This window comes from Bombyx mori, chromosome 8 (assembly GCF_030269925.1).
Source record: "Bombyx mori chromosome 8, ASM3026992v2".
Taxonomy (NCBI): Eukaryota; Metazoa; Arthropoda; class Insecta; order Lepidoptera; family Bombycidae; genus Bombyx; species Bombyx mori.
Genome location: NC_085114.1, coordinates 9,503,439 through 9,527,665, shown reverse-complemented (window position 1 = coordinate 9,527,665; position 24,227 = coordinate 9,503,439). Strand labels below are relative to the sequence as shown.

Sequence of the window (24,227 nt, the reverse complement as noted above, 5' to 3'; positions counted from 1 at the left end):
TTACCATTCCATATTCACGATTTCTATATTCGCTGCATATGCGGCTATGGAATAAGTAGCCACTCACCATCAGGTGGGCCGTGTGCTCGTCTGCCTGCAAGGGCACTAAAAAAATATATATTTACAGAACATATACCCCGCGAATAAAGAGTTTTTACTGTATTTCTTCAAGTGTCTTACTAACCGCTTAGCATCTGTGAAAGTGCTTGTGTGAGAAAATGAAACAAAATTGCTGAACATGGCTTCGTGGGATCTTCCAAAAAGTTCTTTGAACTCTCGGTAAATTCGCACTTTTTAAGTAAGAGGCGTTGTCTTAATATGTCTCCTCGTTTAATTCTATTTCCTTCCATTCAGTCCATTTCACTTTTCAAACAACAAACATGGCTTCGGTCTATTTTAATAAAAACTTGACTGTATGGTCTGTGTTCCCAGTGCCTGTCCAAAACACGAATGGCAAAAATATGCAATTAATAATAATTTACGCAATAACATTGTTAGGGTGGGAAAAGGGCAGAGATTTGGGAACAATAAAACTATAAAACTAAATAAAACAAAAGACTCGACGGCAATAAACGTAAACAATAACCATTGTTGAATGAAAAATATGCCGGTAGAACTAAACAGTCTTACCGAAGGCTGGCTAGAATTGGAAAGTGATCCTGGTCTTTTTACTTTACTATTAGAAGATTTCGGTGTTAAAGGTGTGCAAGTTGAGGAAATTTATGACCTGCATAAGCCTTTAGAGAGCCCGGTGTACGGATTTATCTTTTTATTTAGATGGATAGAAGAGCGCAGATCAAGGCGAAAATTCGTTGAACAAATTGAAAGCTTTGTACGGGATGAGGAGACCATCAATAATATTTTTTTTGCACAGCAAATGGTACCCAACAGTTGCGCCACTCATGCTTTACTTTCCATTTTACTAAACTGTCCAAATCTTCATTTAGGAGAAACATTAAGTAGGTTAAAAGTGAGTACTGAAATGTATTTATTAATAAGAAACCTATTGAAGTATTCCTACAAACTATTTAAATCTGAGCAAGAATTGTAGCTAATGTATTTTACAAAAATGTTCATAAATAATAGATGCAAAATGGATTTAATTAAAACTAGTTTTGTAATTCAATCTCGTCTATATTATAATAATATTAATTTTATCATTCGCTTTCTCAAGAAATACAGTTTTAGTAGTTATGGACACCAGTCGTAACAAGAGAAGTTTTAATTATGCCTATGACTGGAAAACCAAAGAAATTCAATTCAGATGTATCAGAATAAACTAATTAATACAGATTTGAAATATTGCTTAAAACTACTTTCTTTGGTATAAAATAACTTAACCCTAGTTTTCATAGTTATATTAAAATGTCTCTTATATCACCCACAGCATCATACAGTGGGTATGAATCCTGAAAACAAAGGATGGGCAATAGGAAATACACCTGAGTTGGCTTGTGCCCACAACTCACATGCCATACCACAAGCACGCAAAAAGACAGACAAAAATGCTGGAGTTTCTACTGGCAGATTTACAGGTAGTACGAAAGGATCCATCTTGTTTCAGTAATTATTGAATATTCATTGATATTGATACAGTATTTGTGTGATTTTGCATTTTGACATTCAAATTAACATTAAAACTGCTGTTCATTTTTGGACTCAGTTACTCAAATATAGGTTGTCAAGTTCCTGTCCCTTGTGTTAAATGTTTGTGCAGTTTTTATAATAATATTAATAACAACTCATCTATCCAGACTTACAATCCTCTCTATCAAAAGTCAGTCAGATGCTACAACTACTATAAAATTTTATTTTATTTCAGGTGAAGCATACCATTTTGTTAGCTTGGTACCAATCAATGGACATTTGTTTGAACTAGATGGTCTTAAACCATATCCTATGGATCATGGTCCGTGGGCAGCTGATGAGGATTGGACAGATAAATTTAGAAGGGTAATGGCAGAAAGACTTGGTAGAGATGCAGGAGAACAAGTTCATGATATTAGGTAACATTTAAAGTGCATTAAAAAAAATTAGTAAATAAGAAATAAAATGAAGACATTTGTAAAATTTACATTTCAGATTCAACCTAATGGCAGTTGTACCAGACAGAAGGTTAGCATTAACACAAAAGCTTGGGGCACTTGAAATAAATCAGAAGAGAGTCAAAGAAGCTATTTCAAAAATAGGGAAACATCTACGGCATTTGTTGGGGAAAGGCAGAGAATACAACGGTAATTAATAACCATTATTAATTAATTACTAAGAAACCTTAAAATAACTGCTGGTGTAAATCAACTTTATTGTCTTCATATATTTGTTTTATAACTAGTCCAAAGTCCAAATATCTACATTCCAGTGTTGAAACTGTGTTATGCCTGCATGTCAGTCTACATCTGAATTTTCTGCTTTTTTGATTTGAAGAGAATCAACACTGCAACCTCATTCAACCACATAACAATATTTGAGCTTGTATGTATAACATAAAAAAAAAACATTTTTTTTCATTTCATTTTCTCTTTTTTATGTTTTTTTTTTTTTATTGCTAGATGGGTGGACGAGCTCACAGCCCATCTGGTGTTGAGTGGTTACTGGAGCCCATAGACCTCTACGACGTAAATGCACCACCCACCTTGAGATATAAGTTCTAAGGTCTCAAGTATAGTTACAACGGCTGCCCCACCCCTCAAACGCATCACTGCTTCACGGCAGAAATAGGCAGGGCGGTGGTACCTACCCGCACGGACTCACAAGAGGTCCTACCACCAGTAATTACGCAAATTATAATTTTGCGGGTTTCATTTTTATTACACGATGTTATTCCTTCACCGTGGAAGTCAATCGTGGACATTTGTCGAGTACGTATTTCATTAGAAAAAATGGTACCCGCTTGAGATTGGAACACCGGTGCATCGCTCAACAAGAATGCACCGGACGTCTTATCCCTTAGGCCACGACGACTTCAATCTACTATCTGTAACATTTTTAGTATATGTATTGTTATGCCGGTAAGAGTAACGCCATCTATCGCCTAATAGTCGAACGAATATCGAAAGATCTAGTAGAACCTCGAACGCTCGAGAAGTATAACGCCATCTATTGTCAAATAGCGGAAACACAATACTCGAAATGTGTGAAATATTCTCGATAATTCTAGGGATGTGGTATCGACTATAAAAACGTTGCAGAGATGGCACGCAGGCAGTTAGTAATCAGATCTACTCGAAGTAAAACAGCGAACGGATCACCTGAAGCGAAAGAAGCGAATTGAGAGTTTTAAAGTGTTCTATGTGTGTTGTAAATGGTAAATATGTATAGTACGTTGGTGGAACATTTATTTATCTCCAACCCCCAGCGCGTAACAGTATGATAAACAATTTGTTTAAAATTTTATGAAAATATTTTTCAGGTCAGAGCGAGCTCATAACTAGCAATGATATTGATACATCTCTTAATGATAGCATGGTCCACATTAGTGAAGAGACAATATTAACAGCATTGCAATCATCACAACTACGCACATATGACATAGATTACACACTACCAATTACAATTGAGATTGGTGCTATGGACAGACCTCATCAGGATAGCAGTATTTTATTAGGTATTGTTCTATTAATATTGTATATATGTTTTAAAGTAACCTTAGCTGAAGATGAGACCAATTTCAGTTATGTTTTAAAAATTAGTCTACCAGTCTTCGCTCTTGTGCTAGGTCCTAAAAAAACTGTAGACGATGTGTCAATTAAAATGTCAACTTTAAGAAATAAGTTAGTCAGTATGATAAATGAGTTAAATGTTAAACAAAAGATTTACATCTTATTTATGAAGGGAAAGATACGATCAGAAATTACAAATTGGGAAAATTATTAATGTTCAATGTAAACTGATAAATCTCTTAAAGACGTATTTATAGACACTTATAAATTTCAGTGGATCCTGTGGAACAAGGAGCTGTTGTGAAATTCGTTACAGCAAATAAAGATAGTCAAATCATTGGTGATGTACGTAACAATTTATCATAACTCAGCCGTTAATTTAAATTTCTATGGACAAGCATTTTTAATTGAATCTGTTCATATCAAACCAATTGCATTAAAATCATAATGTAAATCTTATTTCAATAGAATTTTACTTTCATACTTTTACAGTTTAACTCGGGAAACCAAAAAAACGGTGAAAGTTCTAGTCTTCTTCTTTCTTTTCTATTACCCTTTGCTGGGATATAGGGCTCGAATTAAATTCTTCCATCGGTCCTGGGCAGTCAGTTCTACCTCCTCCCATGTCATGCCCAGGACGTCCCAGTTCCTGCTCTACTGAGCGACGCCAAATTCTGGGACGACCTCTCTTTCTTTTACCAGACATTTTCCAGGTCAGTGCTCTCTTGGATACGTGGGTATCGGGCATTCTTAATGTGTGACCAATCCAATGCCACTTCCGCGTAAGGATCTCCCTCTTTTTTGGTGTCTGCTTGGTGATCCCGAACCCGTTGTAAATGATTGTATCAGGCTAAAAGATTTTCAAAATTTGACGTAGGCATTTACTCACAAACATTTGGCGTTACGAACCCTTGCGAACAGACCAAGTTTCGCTCCCGTACAGCAACACAGACTTCACATTTGAGTTGAAGATCCTCACCTATGTTCGTCTCGTTAAAGTTGAGGAACTCCACACTGGTCTAAGTTGACTAAAAGCGGCTCTGGCTTTATTTATACGAGCCGCAATGTATGCCTCTGTGCCTCTACTATGGTCCACAATGCTGCTCAGTTAACAGAAGCTTCCCACCTACTACTTTGATCAACATAGGAATCGGTAGTGTTTAGGCGTATATCTTTCGTTTTTGAAAAATTAATACGCCCCCTCTCCTTTTCAGCGTCATCTGCTAGATCTTCTACTTTGTTTTGTAGGTGCTGCCAATTGGTTGTAGTTGTAAAGTTGTAGTAGGAGCATAAAATACTAGTGACTGTAAACTTCGATCAAAATAGATACAAGTTTAAATTGTAAAAGTGTTGCAAACCTTTTCTATTCCAGATCTATCCAACATCAACAACCGCCCTAGTGAGAAGTAATGAATCACCAGTTCTATTGTGCTCCGAAATAGCTCCGGAACAGCCCTATAAGTTGAGGAAATTGCTCCTTTCTCATTCGGAACTTAATGCGCTAATGAGCTGCATTGTCGGTGAAGTGCAATCGTGTCAGCAGGCTCTAAACGATGAGAACGATAAAAGAGATATGTATAAAGTTAGTGTTAATTTAAATCACCGTGGGCGGCGGTGAATCACTTACCATCAGGTGACCCGTCTTGCTCGTTTGCCTCTTAGCAGTTATAAAAAAAAAAATGATGTCCTAGGTAGCTAATATATTTTCTTTTTCCTTTAGATGTGAAAGCGTTATTTTTACGTTGATTACCAAACGTTTGAGAATCCAAAAAGTAACGCTGCTATTAAAGAAATCCTTAAACGTAATTTAACATGTCGTGATGCAATACCTTTTTTCAAACATAATATGACGAAATAACGCATAGGTGACAGTTACATACAGCGTATGCTGCATAGTGTACTTGCACTGAAAAAACCATAATGGCATTTTATTCATATCACTATATCAACTTGTTTATACATTCTGATATTGGCTAAGTCAATTTATCATTTTTGATATCCATGAGTGACAGTAACATCAGATGGGTCGTATGGTCGCCTACCTATAATGGCAATCAAATATTCATGGTATTTATTGATATTGTATTTTAAGCCCGCACGGGTAGGTACCACCGTTCTATTTCCACGGCAAAGCAGTCACCCTTACCAGTTTGAAAGATGAGACAATCTTTATTCAATCAAATTGAGACTTCCACCTCATGGTTCCTGGCAGTATTCATATTATGATGTCAATGAACCCTTATAAATATTTAAGACAAGACATTCACCTATCAAAGCAATTAAAATAATGTTATCTCCGTGAGCATGATACAACTAGAGACGTATTTCAAGTAAACTTGCGTCTACACCCTCAATTGTTATTAATCGTCATTATTTTCTTTTTATTGCCCTTGTAGCCAGACGAGCATACGGCCCAGCTGATGATGGTTACCGTTGCCCATGGACCTCAGCAATGCCAGGGGCAGAGCCAAGCCGCTGCCTACCGCTTAATACTCTTAATACTCATTAAACTTACAGGTAGACGATTGTCGACGTACGCACAACTACGACGAGTTCATCTGCACTTTCCTATCGATGTTGACGGAACGTGGAGCTCTGGCCGAACTGGTCGCCGCGCAGTTAGAACGAGGCCGGTCTCCGAGAGTGAGACGACGACGTCCTAGACCCAGACCCCGAGCGCGACCTAGACCAAGGCCACGTGGAAGAAAATAAATCGCATAACTTTCCCAATTGTACCACCAATCTTGTCCCTTCCCGCCAATATAGATTTTGCAAACAATATGAAGTTGCTATGTTTAAAGTTACAATAATTATAATACCGTCCTGGGTATGCTTGAGATTATAGAAGTTGATCTTCTATGTGCTTTTTCATTGTAATTCTTAGATTAGCTTTCGCAATTCACAAATCCGATGTACACTCGAAGCACTAAGGATAACTAGTAAATAAAACAAGTATTAAAAACGATTTATTCTTTATTTAAACTACGAACAGCGCCATATTTACATGGTATCATATTGTTAAAGAAATGTAACAACAACAACTCGTTAGATTAGGCACGTGATCATCGAACAACATTCTTATATTTAGATAAATACAGCGCGATACACGCGCACTCCCAGCGACCTGCTATATATGTATATACCCATACATTAAGTAGAATAATCATTTTTATAATGAATGATGATGAAATTGAACGAGAAAAGAAACTTAAACAGGAGTTATTTTTTATAAAGGTTAGGAATAAATAACAGAATACAATCCGCAGAGACGCAAGTAACGATCGTAAGGTTTTAAGGTAAAGTTTGTATTTCATTAATGAAATACACAACAATAAGTCCATATCTCAACACTTATCTAAATTTAGAAGATTTCCCCGGACAAGATTTGTTGATTTGACGTCACGAATATATTAGATGTAAGGAAGTGTTTGATTAGTTTAGTAATTAGCATTTGGAGTTTGATATGATTATAGCATGAAGCATTTCGATGATAAAATCTTCTATATCACAGACTAACAAAAATTTACGACTAAAATCACTACATGCTTATAATATGGCACTAATAACTAAACCAGAATATAATCTGTAACAATAGAGGCAGTTTTATTTATCATTCAGAAACGCGTACATACTCTTCATCAATAATTGTAATTTAAGAAAATCAAGGGACAAAGATAATGTTACATTTCAATGACAATATAACCAAATTTCTACTATTATGGATGTTTCAACAATATACGTTTATAATAGAAAAGAAAATAATACTCGACAATAACAATTCATAATAAAATCATTTAGGGTTAAATCGGCAGTAGCACCAGTGGCCATTATGCACAGGCCGCAGGTTCACAACCAAAACTTATGGCTATATCACTACTTAAAATTGCACTACATTTGGTGACCATTGAAATTATAAATCCCGAAAGCATAAAACCAATTATTAATAAAACTACGCCTGCCAATTTCGAACGTCCAACTATTGCACGTGGCGACAATTCATTCAAAAATAATTCTTAATTATTTGTTCAAACGATATCCACAATATATATTTTTTTCTACTAAATAAAAATCTACATCAAACATCAGCACACTATTCGCTACCGCATACATTCAAATATAAGGAACAATAATATCTGTCAATCGGTTAAAATGATAACGTACATAGCAACATTCGACGAGTGTGGGGGGGAGTCGGGGACCGGAGACGAGCGTCTCGCGACCGACGGGACGGCGGCCCCTTCAACTGGCCGGCGCCTCCTTCGTGTCGCCGCTCGCGGACGGCGCGCCGGAATTAGATTTCTCGTCGTCGACTTCTCCGCCGAGATCGGTCAGAGTTCCAGGAACGGGCAAATCCTTCAGTTGTCTTTTCTCTATCTCAGCTTTGAACTGCTCGATGTCTTGCGGGCTGCAATGGATGATAATATTTATTCGAGACTAGCTGACCCGGCGGACTTCGTAGTGCCTCAATCGATAAATAAAATACCTAAACTTTTATAAAATAAACTTAAAACAAACAAAATGAATTCGTCCGACGGGACACATCAAAGGAAAAACAAAATTGTTATTTTTATTTAATTCCGAGCATTTTCATATTTATCTACCTTTGAAACCTTCTCTGGATTTCCATAAATAATTCAAGACCAAAATCAGCCTAATCGGTCCCACCGTTTTTGAGTTTTAGCGAGACTAACGAACAACAATTCATTTTTATATAAATATATATAGACAATTATTTACGTTATGATGTACCTGATTTGCACGAAGAGTATACCGTTGATGAGGTTGAGCATGTCGATGACGGAGGCCATGCCGGGCGGCTGGATGTGCAGCGGCGCGTGGTGCGCGTGGTGCGGGGCGCGCGCGTACGCCTCCGCCAGCCGCTTCTGCAGCACCACCGCCTGCTGCGTCAGGTGACGGAGACACTCCGACGACTCGCGCGTCTTCTCGTGCTTCTCGCCCAACTGCATAACACGGCATCATGTTAACTCAGCGGCGCTACTCTAGGCGGACGTGCCTTGCACAACACGGCATGATGTTAAGTCAGCGACGCTACTCTAGGCGATGTACCTCCGAAGTCATTCCTACACCCGGTTTGAAGTGTACAAAAATTGAGGGCAATTCAGTCTACAGATACTCATGGACATGTGTCCGAAATGCCGAAAGCACAAGACGATGAGAGCCGCTAAAAACTTTTTTAAATTTATTTTGAAGATGAACATGCTATGTCATTGATACAGTTAAATACATTTCTACAGGTGGAGATTTCAATATGATAATACATTGTACTTAATATTGTTTTAATTGTTTTTTTATTATAACTATATATGTATCTGTATTTAACATTATATCAAATTCCAGATATGGAGTGCTCTAATATTTTGGTCATATAGCAAGACAACCCTCTGACAACCTGGAGAGACTCATAGTGTCGGGTAAAGTGGATGGAAAACGATCCAGAGGTCGGAGCCGAAAAACATGGAATGACAAGTGTCCAAGTATCTGGACAAGAGATTACGCTACGCATTTCTTGTGTCACTGACCGATATAAGTGGCTACAAATTACAAAAAAAACGTCACAGACGGGCGCATCACGATGCTCAGCAATGAGCGATCGACTGAAGGAGGAAGGACGATTTAACATTATATACAACGAAGAATACATAAATATGAAAACGTCGTGGCCTAAAAGATAAGACGTCCGATACATTCGTGTTGAGCGATGCACCGGTGTTCGAATCTCAGGCGGGTACCAGGCGGTACCGTAGGTCTGGTGTAGCCGGTGAGGTGGAGCTCGATGGGGTTTAGTCGGTATTTGGTTTTGCGGGGCCAGCGCCTCGCGCACCTTTTTCAAGACGTAGTCTCCTGCGAGGAATTCGGGGAGGTGGAGGACCTTGGCCCTCCTCGTCCCCCTTTTCCTCTCAGGAGGCGCCGGAGTCCAACATAACCCGATTCGTTACTCCCCCGGACCGAGTATCCGTAACAGGAATCCCCAGCGTTAAAAAAAAAAGGTACCACCACCCTATCTATTTCTGCCGTGAAGCAGTAATGCGTTTTGGTTTAAAGGGTGCGGCAGTTGTTGGAACTATACTTGAGACCTTAGAACTTATGTCTCAGGGTGGGTGGCGCATTTACGTTGTAGATGTCTATGGGCTCCAGTAACCACTTAACACCAGGTGAGCTGTGCGCTCGTCCAACCATCTAAGCAATAACAAAAAGTATTGCAGCAATATATTATTGACGCCAAGTACACACAGTCAATCAAAAGTCAGTTACCAGATGCTTATAGATAGAGTAGGTCTCCTTCTCGTGCGCGAGCGCCGCCCGGAAGTCGCCGAGGCAGGAGAGCGTGCGCGCGAGCAGGTGGCGCGCCACGGCCGCCTTCAGCGAGCGCGGCCCGTGCGTGCCGCTCGTCACCGCCAGCCCGCGCTCCGCGAACCGCAGCGACAGCTCGTACTCGCCGACCGCGTGCAGGATCAGCGCGATGTTGCTCTGTTGCGACAGGACAACACAATCAATCAACAGCTATCAAAACTATTCACTGCCCAATCATTTTAAACCAGGGGTTCCCAAACTTATTTTATTTATTTATTTATTTATACTTTATGCACAAAACAAAAGTTGTACACAGGCGGACTTAATGCCATGGGCATTCACCTCCAGTCGACCATGGGGTGATGCAGAGATAATGCATGGTAGGTGCATTAACAAAAGAATAACGAACAACAATTTTGTCTACTGTACTACTACTTTATTTGATATCGACGCTTAAAAGGCAAACGTGACTAAGCGACAATGTGTGAACTTTACAGTAGACTAATAATAATTTAAAGTTGAAATACCTGAAAAAAATTCTATTTTAACGAATCTAGCTGTAGGATTGAAATGATTTTAATAGACCTAGAAATATATTTTTTTTTTGCGCATCGAATATGGTTATTGCCTATCATTTATGTATAAAGCAGTATTGATCTATTATTTTGTAAACAATTGAATAAAAATTAAAATACAATGACTAAGAACATCAGAACAACTGCACTGTTCACAATTTTAATCAAAATAACTTTTTTATATTTTATTATATTATTATATTATATTTAAAAGGTAAACTTACGTCGAGCAGCGCCATCTCTGGGTGGTTTTCGCCGCAAACGATCAATGCCAAGTAGCGGGCTCGATACAGTAGCTTCAATGCGGTGCTCACTTGACCGTTGGCAAAGCAGTATAACGCCAAATGTGACTAGAGCAAAACATAAAGAATTAGTTTTTTGCTGAACAATTTAATTAGTTGGATTTTGGAGTTTATTGTATGATGCAACTCGTACATGGACATAACCGAAAACTGCTCAAGTATTGGCCTTTTTTAATTATTGCCATTATCAGCAAACGAGTTGCCTAACGTAGCAGCAACAATCGCTCATGGACGACGAAATTGAATGAAAATATTCAAATTTAATCATGTATAGATAAATGGTTGAGAATTAAAAAAATATATATTATACATTCTATTGTATATTTTATCTACATTCTATTCTATATTCTAAAATCTATTCAACAAATTGATGATAATGGAGAGCATGTTGCTGATCATTGCCATTGTCCTGCCTTAAATAATAAAACAATAATATATTTGCGGTTTAAAGAGTGGAAATATTCAATGTCATATTTGAAGGCGTTTGCCAATATTAACAGATTTTAAAAATATAATGCTACTACATACACTTTAATATTGACTAGAAAATCGTGCTTAGTAAGTGGCGTTCATAGTTAGAGGTTAATGCGAATGCACACAGTTTTGCGGATGTTCGAAATACAAGGAATACGTACATATTCTGTAATAGTGTAAGGGTGATCAATGCCGTTGACCCTCTCGGACATAAGCACCGCCTTCTGCTGGTAGGCCATGGCGTCCCGGTGCTCGCCGGTGACGTAGCACAGGCGCGCCACCATGCGGAGGCACTGCGCGATCTCGCCGTGCATGGCGCCGTACACGTTGTTCAGCAAGTTCAGAGCCTCAGCGATCAGTTCGTGACCTTCGGACACGGCGCCGGCTTGGATTTTGTTCTGACCCGTCGTGTAGAAATTGTATGCGTCTGAAGCCTGAAATGAAAGAATATATCCTAGTTTTATTAATTTCCCTGATGGTGGGACGTCTTATGAATCCGCACGGGTAGGTACCACCGCCCTGCCTATTTCTACCGTGAAGCAGTAATGCGTTTCGGTTTGAAGTTTGGGGCAGCCGTTGTAACTATACTTGAGACCTTAGAACTTATATCTCAAGGTGGGTGGCGCATTTACGTTGTGAATGTCTATGGGCTCTAGTAACCACTTAACACGAGGTGGGCTGTGAGCTCGTCCACCCATCTAAGCAATAAAAAAACGAAAAAACATTGCCTCGTTTTTATTCTAGTCTGAATTTACTCATGGTAGGACGTCTTGTGAGTCCGCACGGGTAGGTACTACCACCCCGCCTTTTCTGCCGTGAAGCAGTAATGCCTTTCGATTTGAAGGGATAGACAGCCGTTGTACTGTTAAAACTGAGGCCTTAGAAATCTTATCTCAAGGTGGGCGGCGGTTTACTTTGATCTCCGGTAAGCACTTAATACCAGGTGGGCCGTGAGCTTGTCCACCCATCTAAGCAATAAAAAAATTATAGCAAAATCTTCACTACACTTTGTACTTACGCGTGGATTGATATGTTTAACGACGGGGAAAATATTCATAATGTCCGCACTTGCAAACGGTGCCTTGTTTTTATTGTCAAAGTCGTATTCTCTTAACATAACTTGCAAGCCTACTTTTAGTGCGAAGGACCTGAAACAAATCGGCAATGAGAATGAATAAAGGTCGATAGATTATTATTGTCTTTATACTTATCACGAAGGAATCTTAATTACCTGAGAAGTGATATTTTCTGAATACTGTGTTTTTCGATTATAGATTCCATGTTCTCGGCATTAAGATCATATCCCCAATACGCCTGAAATTTGGATAATTTAAAAAAAGATAACATGAGATCTGACAAAGGCCAAAGTTTTGGTTCCCCAATATATATTTTTCAATTAAATTTGATATTAAATCAAAAACATGAATTTAGTCAATTAAGAGTTTATGAAAATGAATTATCGAAACATAATTGACCTAGCATAATTTATTATAACACCGATAAAATTTCGCATATATTTCAATTGCAATTGCAATTGTTTTTAATTTTAATTCAATTTATTATAATAATATTATTATCATTTTACGAGACTTCATAATGAATACTAACTTACTAAAAAATATATCCAATTCATGTCAATTTAAGCTTAAAAACTACATAGTAGTTGATAATAAGCGTTTTGTGGTGCATCCTAGACGTAAAATTTTTAACCAACGTGGAAAGGTGTGCGTTTTTAATTTTAGAACATGAAACATAAAAGAATATGCAATCTATGCCCAACGTATCGACTATACTTTATGAAACACAGAAAACTAATACGGGCATTGAAACGCAACCACCCATGTACGCAATAAAAAAAAACATAGAATACCCCACCTTCAACTCTTGTTTAATCTGTGCAAAGAGCGATTTGGGCGTGAGGTTCTGCCAGTCGGGGAGCGGCGAGGCGGCGGGCTGCGAGTGCGCGTGCTTGCGGGAGCGGCGCCCGCGACCCCCGCGCCCCGCGCCCCGACCCCCCGCCACGCCCTCCGCCGGACTGATGCCGGGCGTCGGACACGCCCCCAACAAACAGTTCAAGAAATGCGCTACAGCTGAACCGATGCACATAGGCTCGCAACCCTGTTCGAAAAAAATGTTCACTTTAAATTCCTAGCTTTCTCAAGTCAATGAACGTACTTACAATTAGAAACATACTTTTAAAAACTTCTCAATATATTGGCCCATGAAGAGGACACTTTCAGATGGGCAGAAACAATATTTAAAAAACCAAGCGCATTTCAACAACAGCATTCGAATTCTAATATTTGTCCAGCCAAAATAATTTTTCGCATTTTGTTTCTGTTATAAAATAAACGTTGTATATGACAGGTCATCGTTCTCGTCGAACCCGTTGCTTGCGACAAAAGGCTCGGCAAGTAAATTAATCCACAGACACAGCCCACTAAGTTTCTCGTCAGATCTTCTCAGTGGGTAACGTTTCCGAACCGGTGGTAGATTCTGCGAAGCAGAGTTCTTGCTAGGGTTCGTGTTAGCAACGTCAGGTTTGAGCTCACCTACTCGCCCGGTGACGCTGATAAGGTCACGCAAGACCATCAGCTTAGGTAAAAAAAAAAGTTGCATATGAGAGATTAAATCGTAGTTTTTTTTACAATATACTTTATAGTTCGAATTAAAGTCTTTTCACTTCACAATAAATAATTTCAACGTTCAGACAAATAAAAGCAGAAATTTTAACTTGCACAAAAATAAAACTTAAAAATGAGATCGCGCGCATGCGTTCGTCGTTAGATCGTGGCTCGACTGGTCGCTGCGACCGAGCGCAAGCGATTTTGTATTGGGGCTTACACTGGGGGTTCGACCACATTTTTGAAATGAGTGGCCTCAGTGTGTAGGTACCTGCAAGTAGGCCGTGTAGAGATGCTTGGCGGCGCGCAGCAGCAGGTCGGCGAGCGCGATGGCGTGCAGGTAGGCCAGCGAGGGGTGCGCAGCCAGGGCCAGCGCCACGCGGCCCAGGTACCGCACGTTGATGCCGCGCGCGTGCAGCGCCTCCGTCAGCCCCGCGCCGTCCATCGGCGCCACGCTCTGCTCCACGCACTCCCGCACCTGCACGCACACGCACACGTCACTGTACCTCCTCCCGGTATTAAGCTACCGTAGATTGGAGGGAATAGGGATTAGGGGTAGAATAGGGTTGTCACAATGCTTTTGTGTGATTTAAATTTGTTGAATTGAAAAGGACTTTTATTTAATGGTTATGAATATTAAATAATTCAATTTAGTCATCAGAGTTTTGTAACTGATTAAAGATATTGAGAAGTTAATTACCTAAAGGTAGGCAAGGTAGGTAAGGTAGGTACCTAAAGGTAAGATAAGTAATAAATAACTAACAATTAAACAATGCCAGCCCTATCGATAAACTCTATTGTCTATTTATTTGATGTTAGTATTTTCAAGCAAGATGGAATCACGACTTGTTGGCGGGAACATGAGGGGTGAAGTTGTGCGATTTGTTTTATTTTGTCTATTTAGTGTTTCTTCGGGTTTAAATGTGTAATAACGGTGGTTTATTAACTGTTTAGTATCTGTGAAAGTGCACAAATGTGGGCAAATGAAACAAAGCCGCTAAACGTAGCTTCTCGGGATCCTCCAAAAAGTCCACTGAAAAGTCTCGGTAAATGGCCACCATTTTACTGAGATTATATTTCATCCTATATCATCTCATCTCATTTCATGATAATTGATTAAGTTTCCTTCGTTTTTTAGTATTCATAAACTGTAATTAATTAAAACGGCGAATTATAAAAATCTTATTACTCAACGCTGGCTAATGTACAAACCGTGCCGGAGCCAAAAACTATAGAAGAAGAAGATGGAATCACTTTTATTAATTCGTATGCGTATTGCGTATGTATGGCCGGCCAGTGCGAGTGCCGTATGAAGCCGGGCGACTTACGAAGGCCGGGATCTGCGTGGTGAGCAGGAAGGCGGCCGCTTCCTTGACGAGGTGCCGTTGCTTGGCGAGGTGCTCGGGCGCGGCGGCGTGCTTGATGCCGGCGGAGTACACGTCCGGGTTGAAGCGCACGTCGAACTCCGACTCCTTGAGCGAGGCCACAGCGCGCGCCGCCGCCGCCACCACTGCGCGGGAACGCTCGCCCGCTGGTTACGTGTGTACGTGTTGTAGCGAAACGACAGTGCGCACAGAACGACGGACCACGAGCTTTACGAACGCTTTTCTCAATACACAAATTACAATAGTACATTGTGCACCAAGAGAGAAAAGTTGGACATTTCCTCCCGCGTGTAAAATTGCCAATTGGCAAATTGGCAAACACGCGGGATGAGATGTCCTAGTTTTTTCCCGCGGTGCACAAACTATTTTTTCTCCTACCAGGCCGAAAGTTCAACATTTTAAAAAACTTAGCACCCGTGGAGTACCGAGCCGGGGTCCAGGGGCGAAGCCCTGGCGGGGGCTTAGGAGGAGCGGAGCCCCCCACTCATAAAAAAAACAATTTAACTGTTTTTTTATTTTTAAATAAACTACTACTAATTGAATAAGAACTGTCTGATGAACTCATCTTTGTTTAATACTTCACTATTAAATTTTATTGCCTTTTGTTTATTTCACTTTTACACTAAACACAATATTGCAAATTACCCGAGCACAACAATGGCGGAGAACTTTAGGTGCCTGAGAGCAGACGTAGACAATAACGCGCATGCGCGCCTGTCAATACCCAGGCAGGAAAAGTTACGACTTTCTTCCCTGTACAGCGAGACGAAAACCGAATTTTCGGCGTCGGTAGGAGAAAAAATATATATTCTGCTCAGTTATATTCCACTCGACATGCAATAAAAAGAATTGTGTGCAAATTTTGTAGTTTCATTGGTAGAATGAAGCTAATTTGAAATTTTATATAACCCGCGACTACTCTAAAGGTATAGTAAAATTAAATCTTATTAAAAGCCTATTATTATTGATTAGGCTAAAAAATTCACGACTGATCCGACGCTTTTTCGCGTTGAAGGTACGAAAGCTCATGATTCGACGTTTTACTCACCGGTAACATAAAATAAAGTAGACTTCTAAATTTTTTTGTTATTTAAATATGAAACCTTCTAAACATTATAATCAAATAAATAAATAAAATTACAAGTACTATATTTATATTATATTATACTACAACTTAAATAAAACTGGTTCTACTCACAGTCATTCTCTTGTTTCTCTCCGCTGCAAATTGAGTCCGTAATGCTTTCAACAATTTTCTTGGCAACATCCGTGTCTATTTCTGAATAGTTGTCGTTCAACAATAATTCATCATCTTTCCCTTTCTCAATCTTAACATCATTTAATTCAATTTCTTTCTTACTTTCTTCTTTTTTAACACTACTAGATTCATCCTTTTTCTTTTTATCTTTGGTCTCTTTCTCTTGGCTTTTATTGTCTCTCTTCTTCTTCTCTGAGTCTGTATTATCTTTCTTTTCGCTTTCCTTGTTCGGTTCGATTGACTTCTGATCATCATTCTGATCGCGCTGACGCTTCGCGCTTAACTGTTGCAAGTGGAACGCGGCATAGCGAATGAACATGAAATAACGAGCCCTGAAAAAAAGAAAAGTTTAAGAAATTTACATTTGAACACTTTGAACATTTTTATTACATCAATAGGATTATTTCGCTCAAGCACAATAAACAAGCTAGCCTTTACCGCCATTAATTTAATTACGCTAATAGTAATTTTACTGGTGGCACGACCTCTTGTGAGTCCGCGCGGGTAGGTACCACCGCCCTGCCTATTTCTGCCGTGAAGCAGTAATGCGTTTCGGTTTGAAGGGTGGGGCAGCCGTTGTAACTATATTTGAGACCTTAGAAGTTATATCACAAGGTGTGTGGCGCATTTACGTTGTAGATGTCTATGGGCTCCAGTAACCACTTAACACCAAGTGGGCTGTGAGCTCGTCTACCCATCTAAGCAATAAAAAAATAAATAGTAATAATAAAACATCTTGGTACTTACTCAACAAAACTATCGACTAATTCCTGTCTCAAACAACATAGTTTGTGCTTGTGGATAATCGGGAAGCCCATGGATTTTATATCTTCTCTGAGTTCGTCATCTTCCACTGGAAAAATATGATCGTATTACAACATCAAAGTACAACATGAGTAATAAGACAATATGTTCATCAAATTTGGATTAACTATGCCACATTTAAAAAAAAAGCAGTGTATATAGTTACATTGTAAAAAGTTGACATCCGGTGGAAAAGTGCGCAGCAAGTCTAAAATGTAATGACGTCCGTCGTTTCCTATAATTCCCTTGCATTCAACGCTGGAGCACAACTCAACCACCTCGCCATTCGCACTGATAACTGAATGGGGCATTATCTTTAACTGCTGTCCAGCTTTGCTCAACTGAAAAAAAAAAACAAGTTTTCTATCACATGGTGCAAAAAAACAACCCTACTTCTAATTGCATGAACTGGTTAATTTTATCGCCGATTACTACTCTGCGTGGTCCGGATGTATTTGCCCTCATCTCGTTTATATTTCCAGAACTAAACCATCGGGTCGTTAGAAACTTTTATTTCTTTAAAAAATCTATCTTGTTTCTGGAACCCTAGATCTACCATACAATATCCTGATAGTCCTAGTTCATAGATGAAGGCGATGTCTTCACATACAATAAGGTCGCGATGTCTATATACGACAGTACAAAAACATATTTAACGTTTATCTCTATTTCAGCTCAAATTTTGGCAAAAACAAATCTAAATAAAATTGAGACGTCAGCCTCATGTCTCAAGGTGGATGGCGACACTCGCGCTGCGATGTTTACGAGATTTCAATGATTTCAACAAAAGTCTTCGTTATAATCTTTTGCATTAACAACTTTTGTATGAAATCTCAACTAGCATCGAATAGCAAGTTCTTTAAGCTTAGAAATTCAACTCACCAGTTCCATGTACTTAGGGTGCGAGAGTACGGTCGTTCCAAAGTCGATGCTGCCGTATACAACGCTCTGTTCTTGCTCCTTCTCCAGTATTCCCGGGATGATGGACTGAGCCGTGACCCGGTACCCGCGGTAGTCCACCACCACCGTGCCCAGGGTGTGCAGCCCCGGGGTGTCTACTGCGCTGTACACTCGAACGCCTTGCAAGTCATTGCGCTGTAATATTAAAAAAAAATATTTGCGTAATGGTACTAGTATACTGGTGGTAGGACCTGTTGTGAGTCCGCGCGGGTAGAATCCACCACCCCGCCTATTTCTGCCGCGAAGCAGTAATGCATTTCGGTTTGAAGGGTGGGACAGCCGTTGTAACTATTAGAACTTATATCTCAAGGTGAGCGGCGCATTTCCGAAGTAGACTATTGTTTCGAGTAACCACTTAACACCAGGTTGACTGTGAGTACGTCCACCCATCGAAGCAATAAAAAATAAATATAGTAACTAGCCGTAGTCATCATAGATATCATCATCATACTGTTGGCAGAGCAGTCGTGGTCATGTGGAATCCTTGTTCATAGTTAGTAGTGCGCGAACTGAGGCTTTGGTAAGGATTTTCATCTGATCAGCCCAGCGCCGTCGTCCACGATATCTTTTAGCATGGACCCTACTCTGAACAGCAAGTTTCTCGATAGACTCTGCTGGCCGGCGCGATATGTATCCAAAGTATTTAAAAAAACGGTAGTAATAATGACTAAATTACTGTTAAGACCATAGCTCATTTCTCTTTTCCTGAATCATACGGCCGTTCCCAAAATATAATTAGAACCGAGGGCACGCTTAGAGATCGTCAAAACACGAATAATTCATTTTTTTATTGTCAGCTTACCGGAGCAACAAAAGCCGCCGCATCTCCGCCCAAATCTTTGTAGTGATCGCGTACGTCGAAGCCCAACGAGAAGAAGATATTGTTCCAGATGAACATCTGCATCTTCGGTTCTTCCCCTGGATTGATCGCCATCACGTTACCATCGACCACAGCCATGGCTCCTCGAGTCGCGGCAGCAACGAAATCACTGTGGACCTGAGGATGTTGTTACATTTAAATCTTACATTCCCTTTTGAAACAGATAAACAAAATTAGAATTGACTATCTGATACATTCATTGCACTAATTAACTAAATTCATATAAAAAAATCAATTTTTTTTTAGGTCTGTCAATATCGACAAACGTTTATAGCTGCTGTCACAAACAGCAACAGTTGCGCAACTAACATCTATATATTAATACATGAAGCAAACCCCTTTTTACGAAAATTGTGCGGATGGAGGAGTATGAAATTTCCCACACTTATACAGAATAAAGAGAAGGAGTGCAGAATGCTAATACTTTTTTAAATTATGCATTAATAATACATTAAATCAATAAAAAAAAAACATTATACACACTACCATGTATTTGACATACACACACATATTTAAGCTCTTTGTATATTGTCAAACTTTTCTTATTGCTTAAAGTCTGTGGTCAAATTGAGAATAGGTTAATATTGTTTATCTATAATATTATTTGTTTTGACGAAATCTCTGATTATAGAAGTTTGATAGGTCTTTGACAATAGAACCATAATAATGTTCAAACTTATAATTTCAAATAATTATAGGCGAATTTCGACTACTGCGGGACCATTAGTAAAAGTGAGATTTTCATGAATCCGTTATTAGACAATGAAAACAATTAAACATTTATTTATATTTATTAACATTCGACGTGCGTGATGCGATGTAGTAGAAGTGTTTCTCGACACCGTCTTAGGGTCGGAGTCATTTGACATCAATTTATACAATTAAAGGGAGGAAATTTTATTTCACGGTAATGTCGAGACTCGTACCATACGTTGTATACGGTTCGCTTGATATATACAAAAGCGCAATACGTATATCACAAGATATTTTCAAACGCACCCGCCACTAATGCGGTATCCCGTTTAGATATCGCTAGTTTCTTCGTCTTATATTGTTTGTACCAATGTTAAAACTTTCCTGTACTATTTTGTTCTGTGTAAACAGCTGACCTAGTGCTAGAGCTTACCAGACACTGTGGTCTATTTCAAAGCACGCCCTATTACCCGTAAATACAGGTTGGCAATCCCAGTACGTTGGTTTCATTTTTATTTTATTTTACTGAACTAGCATACGGCCCTGGAATTAAGAAGTCAGCGAAGCCCATAGACATCACAACGTGAAGGCTGCTTGAAGCCTAAGACATGAAGTTTTCGTTGTATAGTATAATGGCTGTCCCGCCCTTCAAAGCGGAAAACATTACTTTGATGGAAATGGGCAAGATGGTATTTGTAGTTTCATAAAAATACTAATTTATTGTATATGTCAACTGTTCGCTGACAGCTGATTTTTTCCACTACCTATTCGCTAGTAGCCTAAGGGGATATTCTGTTAGTATGGTGTATTTCCTTGATCCAGCTCACAAGACGGCCATTTTTCCATTGTTCCAATAGTCTTTGTGAGACTACAATACGTGTTATTTGAATTTGTTTTTAATGGCCTAATATATATTTTATAATAAGCCTTATTTCAGGAGATGATATAAATTATCAGTCAGTTGTAGTTAAGCGTTACAGAGTTAAATACTTGACAATTATGTACCTTAAAAATGGCTCTTTCACGCAGAAGTCGCTCGGGTAAAGTGGACCTTGGTAACTCGCGCGTTGTCTGCAACTCCTCATTCCAGTCTCGGGTTTGACCAGGAATATGCTCTTCGTAGCCCAATTTCGATGAAAATGCTATAAATAATATTCCACATCAAATACAGTAGATAGGGGGGAATAGATACTAGAGTTAGAATAGGGACAAATCTGGAAGGACAAATCTGGGATGTCACAATACTTTTGTTGAGTTGTTAGATTTAACTTTGTTGAACTGAAACTGACGTTTATTTGGTATTTAAGAATATTTAATAATTTAATTTAATCATCAATGTTTTGTAACTTCTTAAAGATATTAAAAAGTTAACTATCTAAAGTTAAGAACCTACCTAACAACTAAATAGTGCCAGCCCTATCGAAAAACTATTGTCCCCATACGTAACCTGATTCACCCCAAAGCCAAGGTGAATCGGGTCAAGTTAGTTTTTTCAGTTTTTGTGTATGTATGGTTTTGTAATGAACTTTGTATAATAACGCATCGACGACAAAAATTTAAGCCTCCTAAATCATTATGATCTCCGTTTTATTGCTATAACTACAAAAAAAAAAAACGATAAAAATCAATGTCGAACTTAAAGGTTCCGATTCCCCCCATTTTACGGTACAAACATTCCATTCCCGTTTCGCTGTGTCGTGCTGTCGCGTTTAAAGCAGCCTTGCATCCAATATCGAATCGAATCGATCACAGTTGACTACTATAGCGACATTGAAATCGTAAAACACAAGTTTCGATTATTTCAGTTTAATGAATTATATCAATCAGGTTATTCAATGCCAGTTCAATTATATCCAATTATATATTTTCCTTCCCTTTATTCTTACACTAGCTGTACCCGTTCGCTTCGCTGGGCATTTAAAATTAACATTATTATTTCTCACCCCCAGAAATATTCTCATCATTAACACCCCCGCAACTGGTGTAAGGAGTCCAACACTCATATAAATATTAGCCTATCCATTAAATACATGTATTTTCTACATGGATACCAAGTTTCAAGTCAATCGGATGCATGGTTCAGTAGTTATAACGGAACATCCGTAAAAACCACTGTAGATTTATATATTAGTATAGAGTATAGATTAACACCGACATACGGTACGACTATTTTGACATCTTTCTAAAATAGAAAAAAAACCGAGTTCGTTATAGATAATTTTCGAGATTGTGGCAAATAATATCCAAATTGTAATAAACTAATTTCGAATGTGATTAACAAGATCGTTAGATTACAATGATAGGCAGCGGTTTGACTGTCCCCCTAGCATTAGTGACGTCCAGACGGTAACCGCTCACCATCAGATGGGCCGTATGTTTTGTCTACTTACAATGGCATTAAAAGAGAACAGTTATACACAAGACATAATGAAATGGTAGTAAATAAATAATTGAGAATTTCAATATGTTGTGTTTATATCAAGTGGAGGGTCCTATATACCCCAGGACTACAACAATAACAACGGTGTTTCGTTATTAATATTATTATTATTATTTTATTGCATAGGACGGTGGACGAGCTCACAGCCCGCCTGGTGTTAAGTGGTTACCGGAGCCCATTGACATCCACAACGTAAATGCCGCCACTCGCCTTGAGATATGAGTTTTAAGGTCTCAATATAGTTACAACAGCTGCCCCAACCTTCAAACCGAAACTAATTACTGCTTCACGGCAGAAATAAGCAGGGTGGTAGTACCTACCCGTGCGGACCCGCAAGAGGTACTACCACCAGTAAAATTAAATTATGAAGACATTATGTGGCTGGATATACTTACTGTCTTCAGCACGGATGGCGTCAACAGTGTGATCGAGCATAGGCGAGGCCCACTGATAAACCTGGTATGGTGTGGCGACCCTCTCGAACGGATGTTTCTGCATACGCCGCTTTTGTACTAGCGCGAAGTTCCGTTTGAAGGCCGGCGACACGATGCTCAGGAGTTCAATGAGCGAGTGACAAAGTAAAGACGGATTAGCTGGTCGAGGATTGAACACTTCTTCGGTGGATCTGTAAACGTACAATGTTACACAATACATACAATTTCAAGGTCTTTTTAATTTTATAAAGTGAAACTTGCTTAGGCGCGTTGAGAGTAAAATTTAACTCGCGCCAGATTCGTTACGGCTAGAGAGAAAAGATACAATTTTGGAAGAGCGAGAGTGAGAAAATAGACATAGCGTCTCGCGAACCACGTAACCGTGGAGAGAAAGGACAAAGCGAGTTAGGTCGTTTCTCTTATACACAGCATTCCCTATTACAAGAGAAATTTGATTTAAGAATAAAAAACGAAGAAAACCCTAAGACTACAAACCGCAAAAGAAGTTTCACTTCTTTTAGGTGCACCTTTTAGTTGCATGCACACCTTTTTTTTTTAAACTTCCCCGATGCTCTAAACTCTGCTAGCTTTTTACTTCGGTTCAAATATTCTAATAAAAAAATCTATTATATTCTCTTATTACATTGAAAGTAACAAAAGTTAATATATAACTAATAAGAAAATGAGCACTTTTATTTTAAAGGACATATATCTTACTGGTTGAGGTAGAAGCCCCTAGGGCAGGCCGTTATGTGGAAGTGTCGATCTTCAAGGGTCACCACGTGTAAATAAAGAAGGTCTCCGCACATCTTCCTAGGACCAGGTGGAGGATTCCAGCCCGATGTGGTCAGTACCTAAGAACAATATTTAAAATCAATCGACGTAATTGATTTATCTATTGATCTATCAAAATAAAATGAAGAAGTAAAGATAAAGGAGCCTTGAAGTAATATGTTTTCATTAATCATCGTTTTCTTATCGTTCTTGAGCAAAACAAAAAAAATATTAAATAATGACGTAAACGAAATAAGTTTTGGGATCAGCTTCAACTTAACTTTTTTTAAATGAATGACCAACGAATACACTGTAACAAAATGTAAAAAAAATACCGTATTAAATCTCAATTCTGCATTAAAATAAATTAACCATATTATTTATTCCCTTTCAGGATTTAAGGTACACAAATAATGAAGTATAAAAATTTACTAATGTATAATAATATCTGTAAACTTACAATTGAAACAATAAATTATATTCTGAGGTTTACTTACTTTTTTATCTTTGTATATCTCAGTTACTATTAAAATATGTTATATTCTAAACATGCCTTAAATATGACACACAAAAAAAACATATGAATAGTAAATTTATTATAATAACCTTCAACAGTGGAAATTTTGAGCTAGGATCAAATTTTATTCTGTTTA

At 38.7% G+C, this 24,227-nt stretch overlaps 2 protein-coding genes across 7 annotated transcripts in view; one reads left to right on the top strand and one right to left on the bottom strand.

Annotated features, from left to right (window-relative positions):
* The first annotated feature begins 161 nt into the window (after positions 1-161).
* LOC101739798 (ubiquitin carboxyl-terminal hydrolase calypso) lies at positions 162-6,624 on the top strand. Its single transcript, XM_004932093.5, has 8 exons — positions 162-970; positions 1,388-1,535; positions 1,823-2,006; positions 2,083-2,234; positions 3,410-3,604; positions 3,934-4,004; positions 5,032-5,241; positions 6,177-6,624. Exons 1-8 carry the CDS (start codon positions 596-598, stop codon positions 6,369-6,371), a joined length of 1,530 nt encoding a protein of 509 aa, XP_004932150.1. The 5' UTR covers positions 162-595; the 3' UTR covers positions 6,372-6,624.
* Positions 6,615-24,227, bottom strand: part of LOC101740025 (clustered mitochondria protein homolog) — a 32,387-nt gene continuing 14,774 nt past the window's right edge. For 5 of the 6 annotated variants that reach the window (XM_062669740.1, XM_021351960.3, XM_021351964.3 and 2 more), the window contains 18 exons: positions 23,518-23,654; positions 22,762-22,991; positions 20,932-21,068; positions 19,156-19,350; positions 18,276-18,488; positions 17,560-17,734; positions 17,337-17,442; positions 16,530-16,921; positions 15,275-15,477; positions 14,218-14,424; positions 13,198-13,440; positions 12,554-12,636; positions 12,341-12,470; positions 11,484-11,756; positions 10,771-10,896; positions 9,933-10,148; positions 8,409-8,620; positions 6,615-8,064 (listed from right to left, as the gene is read on the bottom strand). In XM_062669740.1, coding sequence (XP_062525724.1) covers positions 7,899-8,064; positions 8,409-8,620; positions 9,933-10,148; positions 10,771-10,896; positions 11,484-11,756; positions 12,341-12,470; positions 12,554-12,636; positions 13,198-13,440; positions 14,218-14,424; positions 15,275-15,477; positions 16,530-16,921; positions 17,337-17,442; positions 17,560-17,734; positions 18,276-18,488; positions 19,156-19,350; positions 20,932-21,068; positions 22,762-22,991; positions 23,518-23,654 — 3,444 coding nt within the window. In that variant the 3' untranslated portion in view covers positions 6,615-7,898. The remainder of the gene's footprint in view (positions 8,065-8,408; positions 8,621-9,932; positions 10,149-10,770; positions 10,897-11,483; positions 11,757-12,340; positions 12,471-12,553; positions 12,637-13,197; positions 13,441-14,217; positions 14,425-15,274; positions 15,478-16,529; positions 16,922-17,336; positions 17,443-17,559; positions 17,735-18,275; positions 18,489-19,155; positions 19,351-20,931; positions 21,069-22,761; positions 22,992-23,517; positions 23,655-24,227) is intronic. The other variant, XM_021351961.3, reaches the window with a different exon arrangement.

Bases quoted from the DNA above. Each gene is read 5' to 3' on its own strand.
- LOC101739798 (XM_004932093.5), top strand. From the start codon at position 596: ATGAAAAATATGCCGGTAGAACTAAACAGTCTTACCGAAGGCTGGCTA. The intron at 2,007-2,082 runs GTAACATTTAAA...TTTACATTTCAG, and splicing joins GAACAAGTTCATGATATTAG to ATTCAACCTAATGGCAGTTG. The intron at 2,235-3,409 runs GTAATTAATAAC...AATATTTTTCAG, and splicing joins GAAAGGCAGAGAATACAACG to GTCAGAGCGAGCTCATAACT.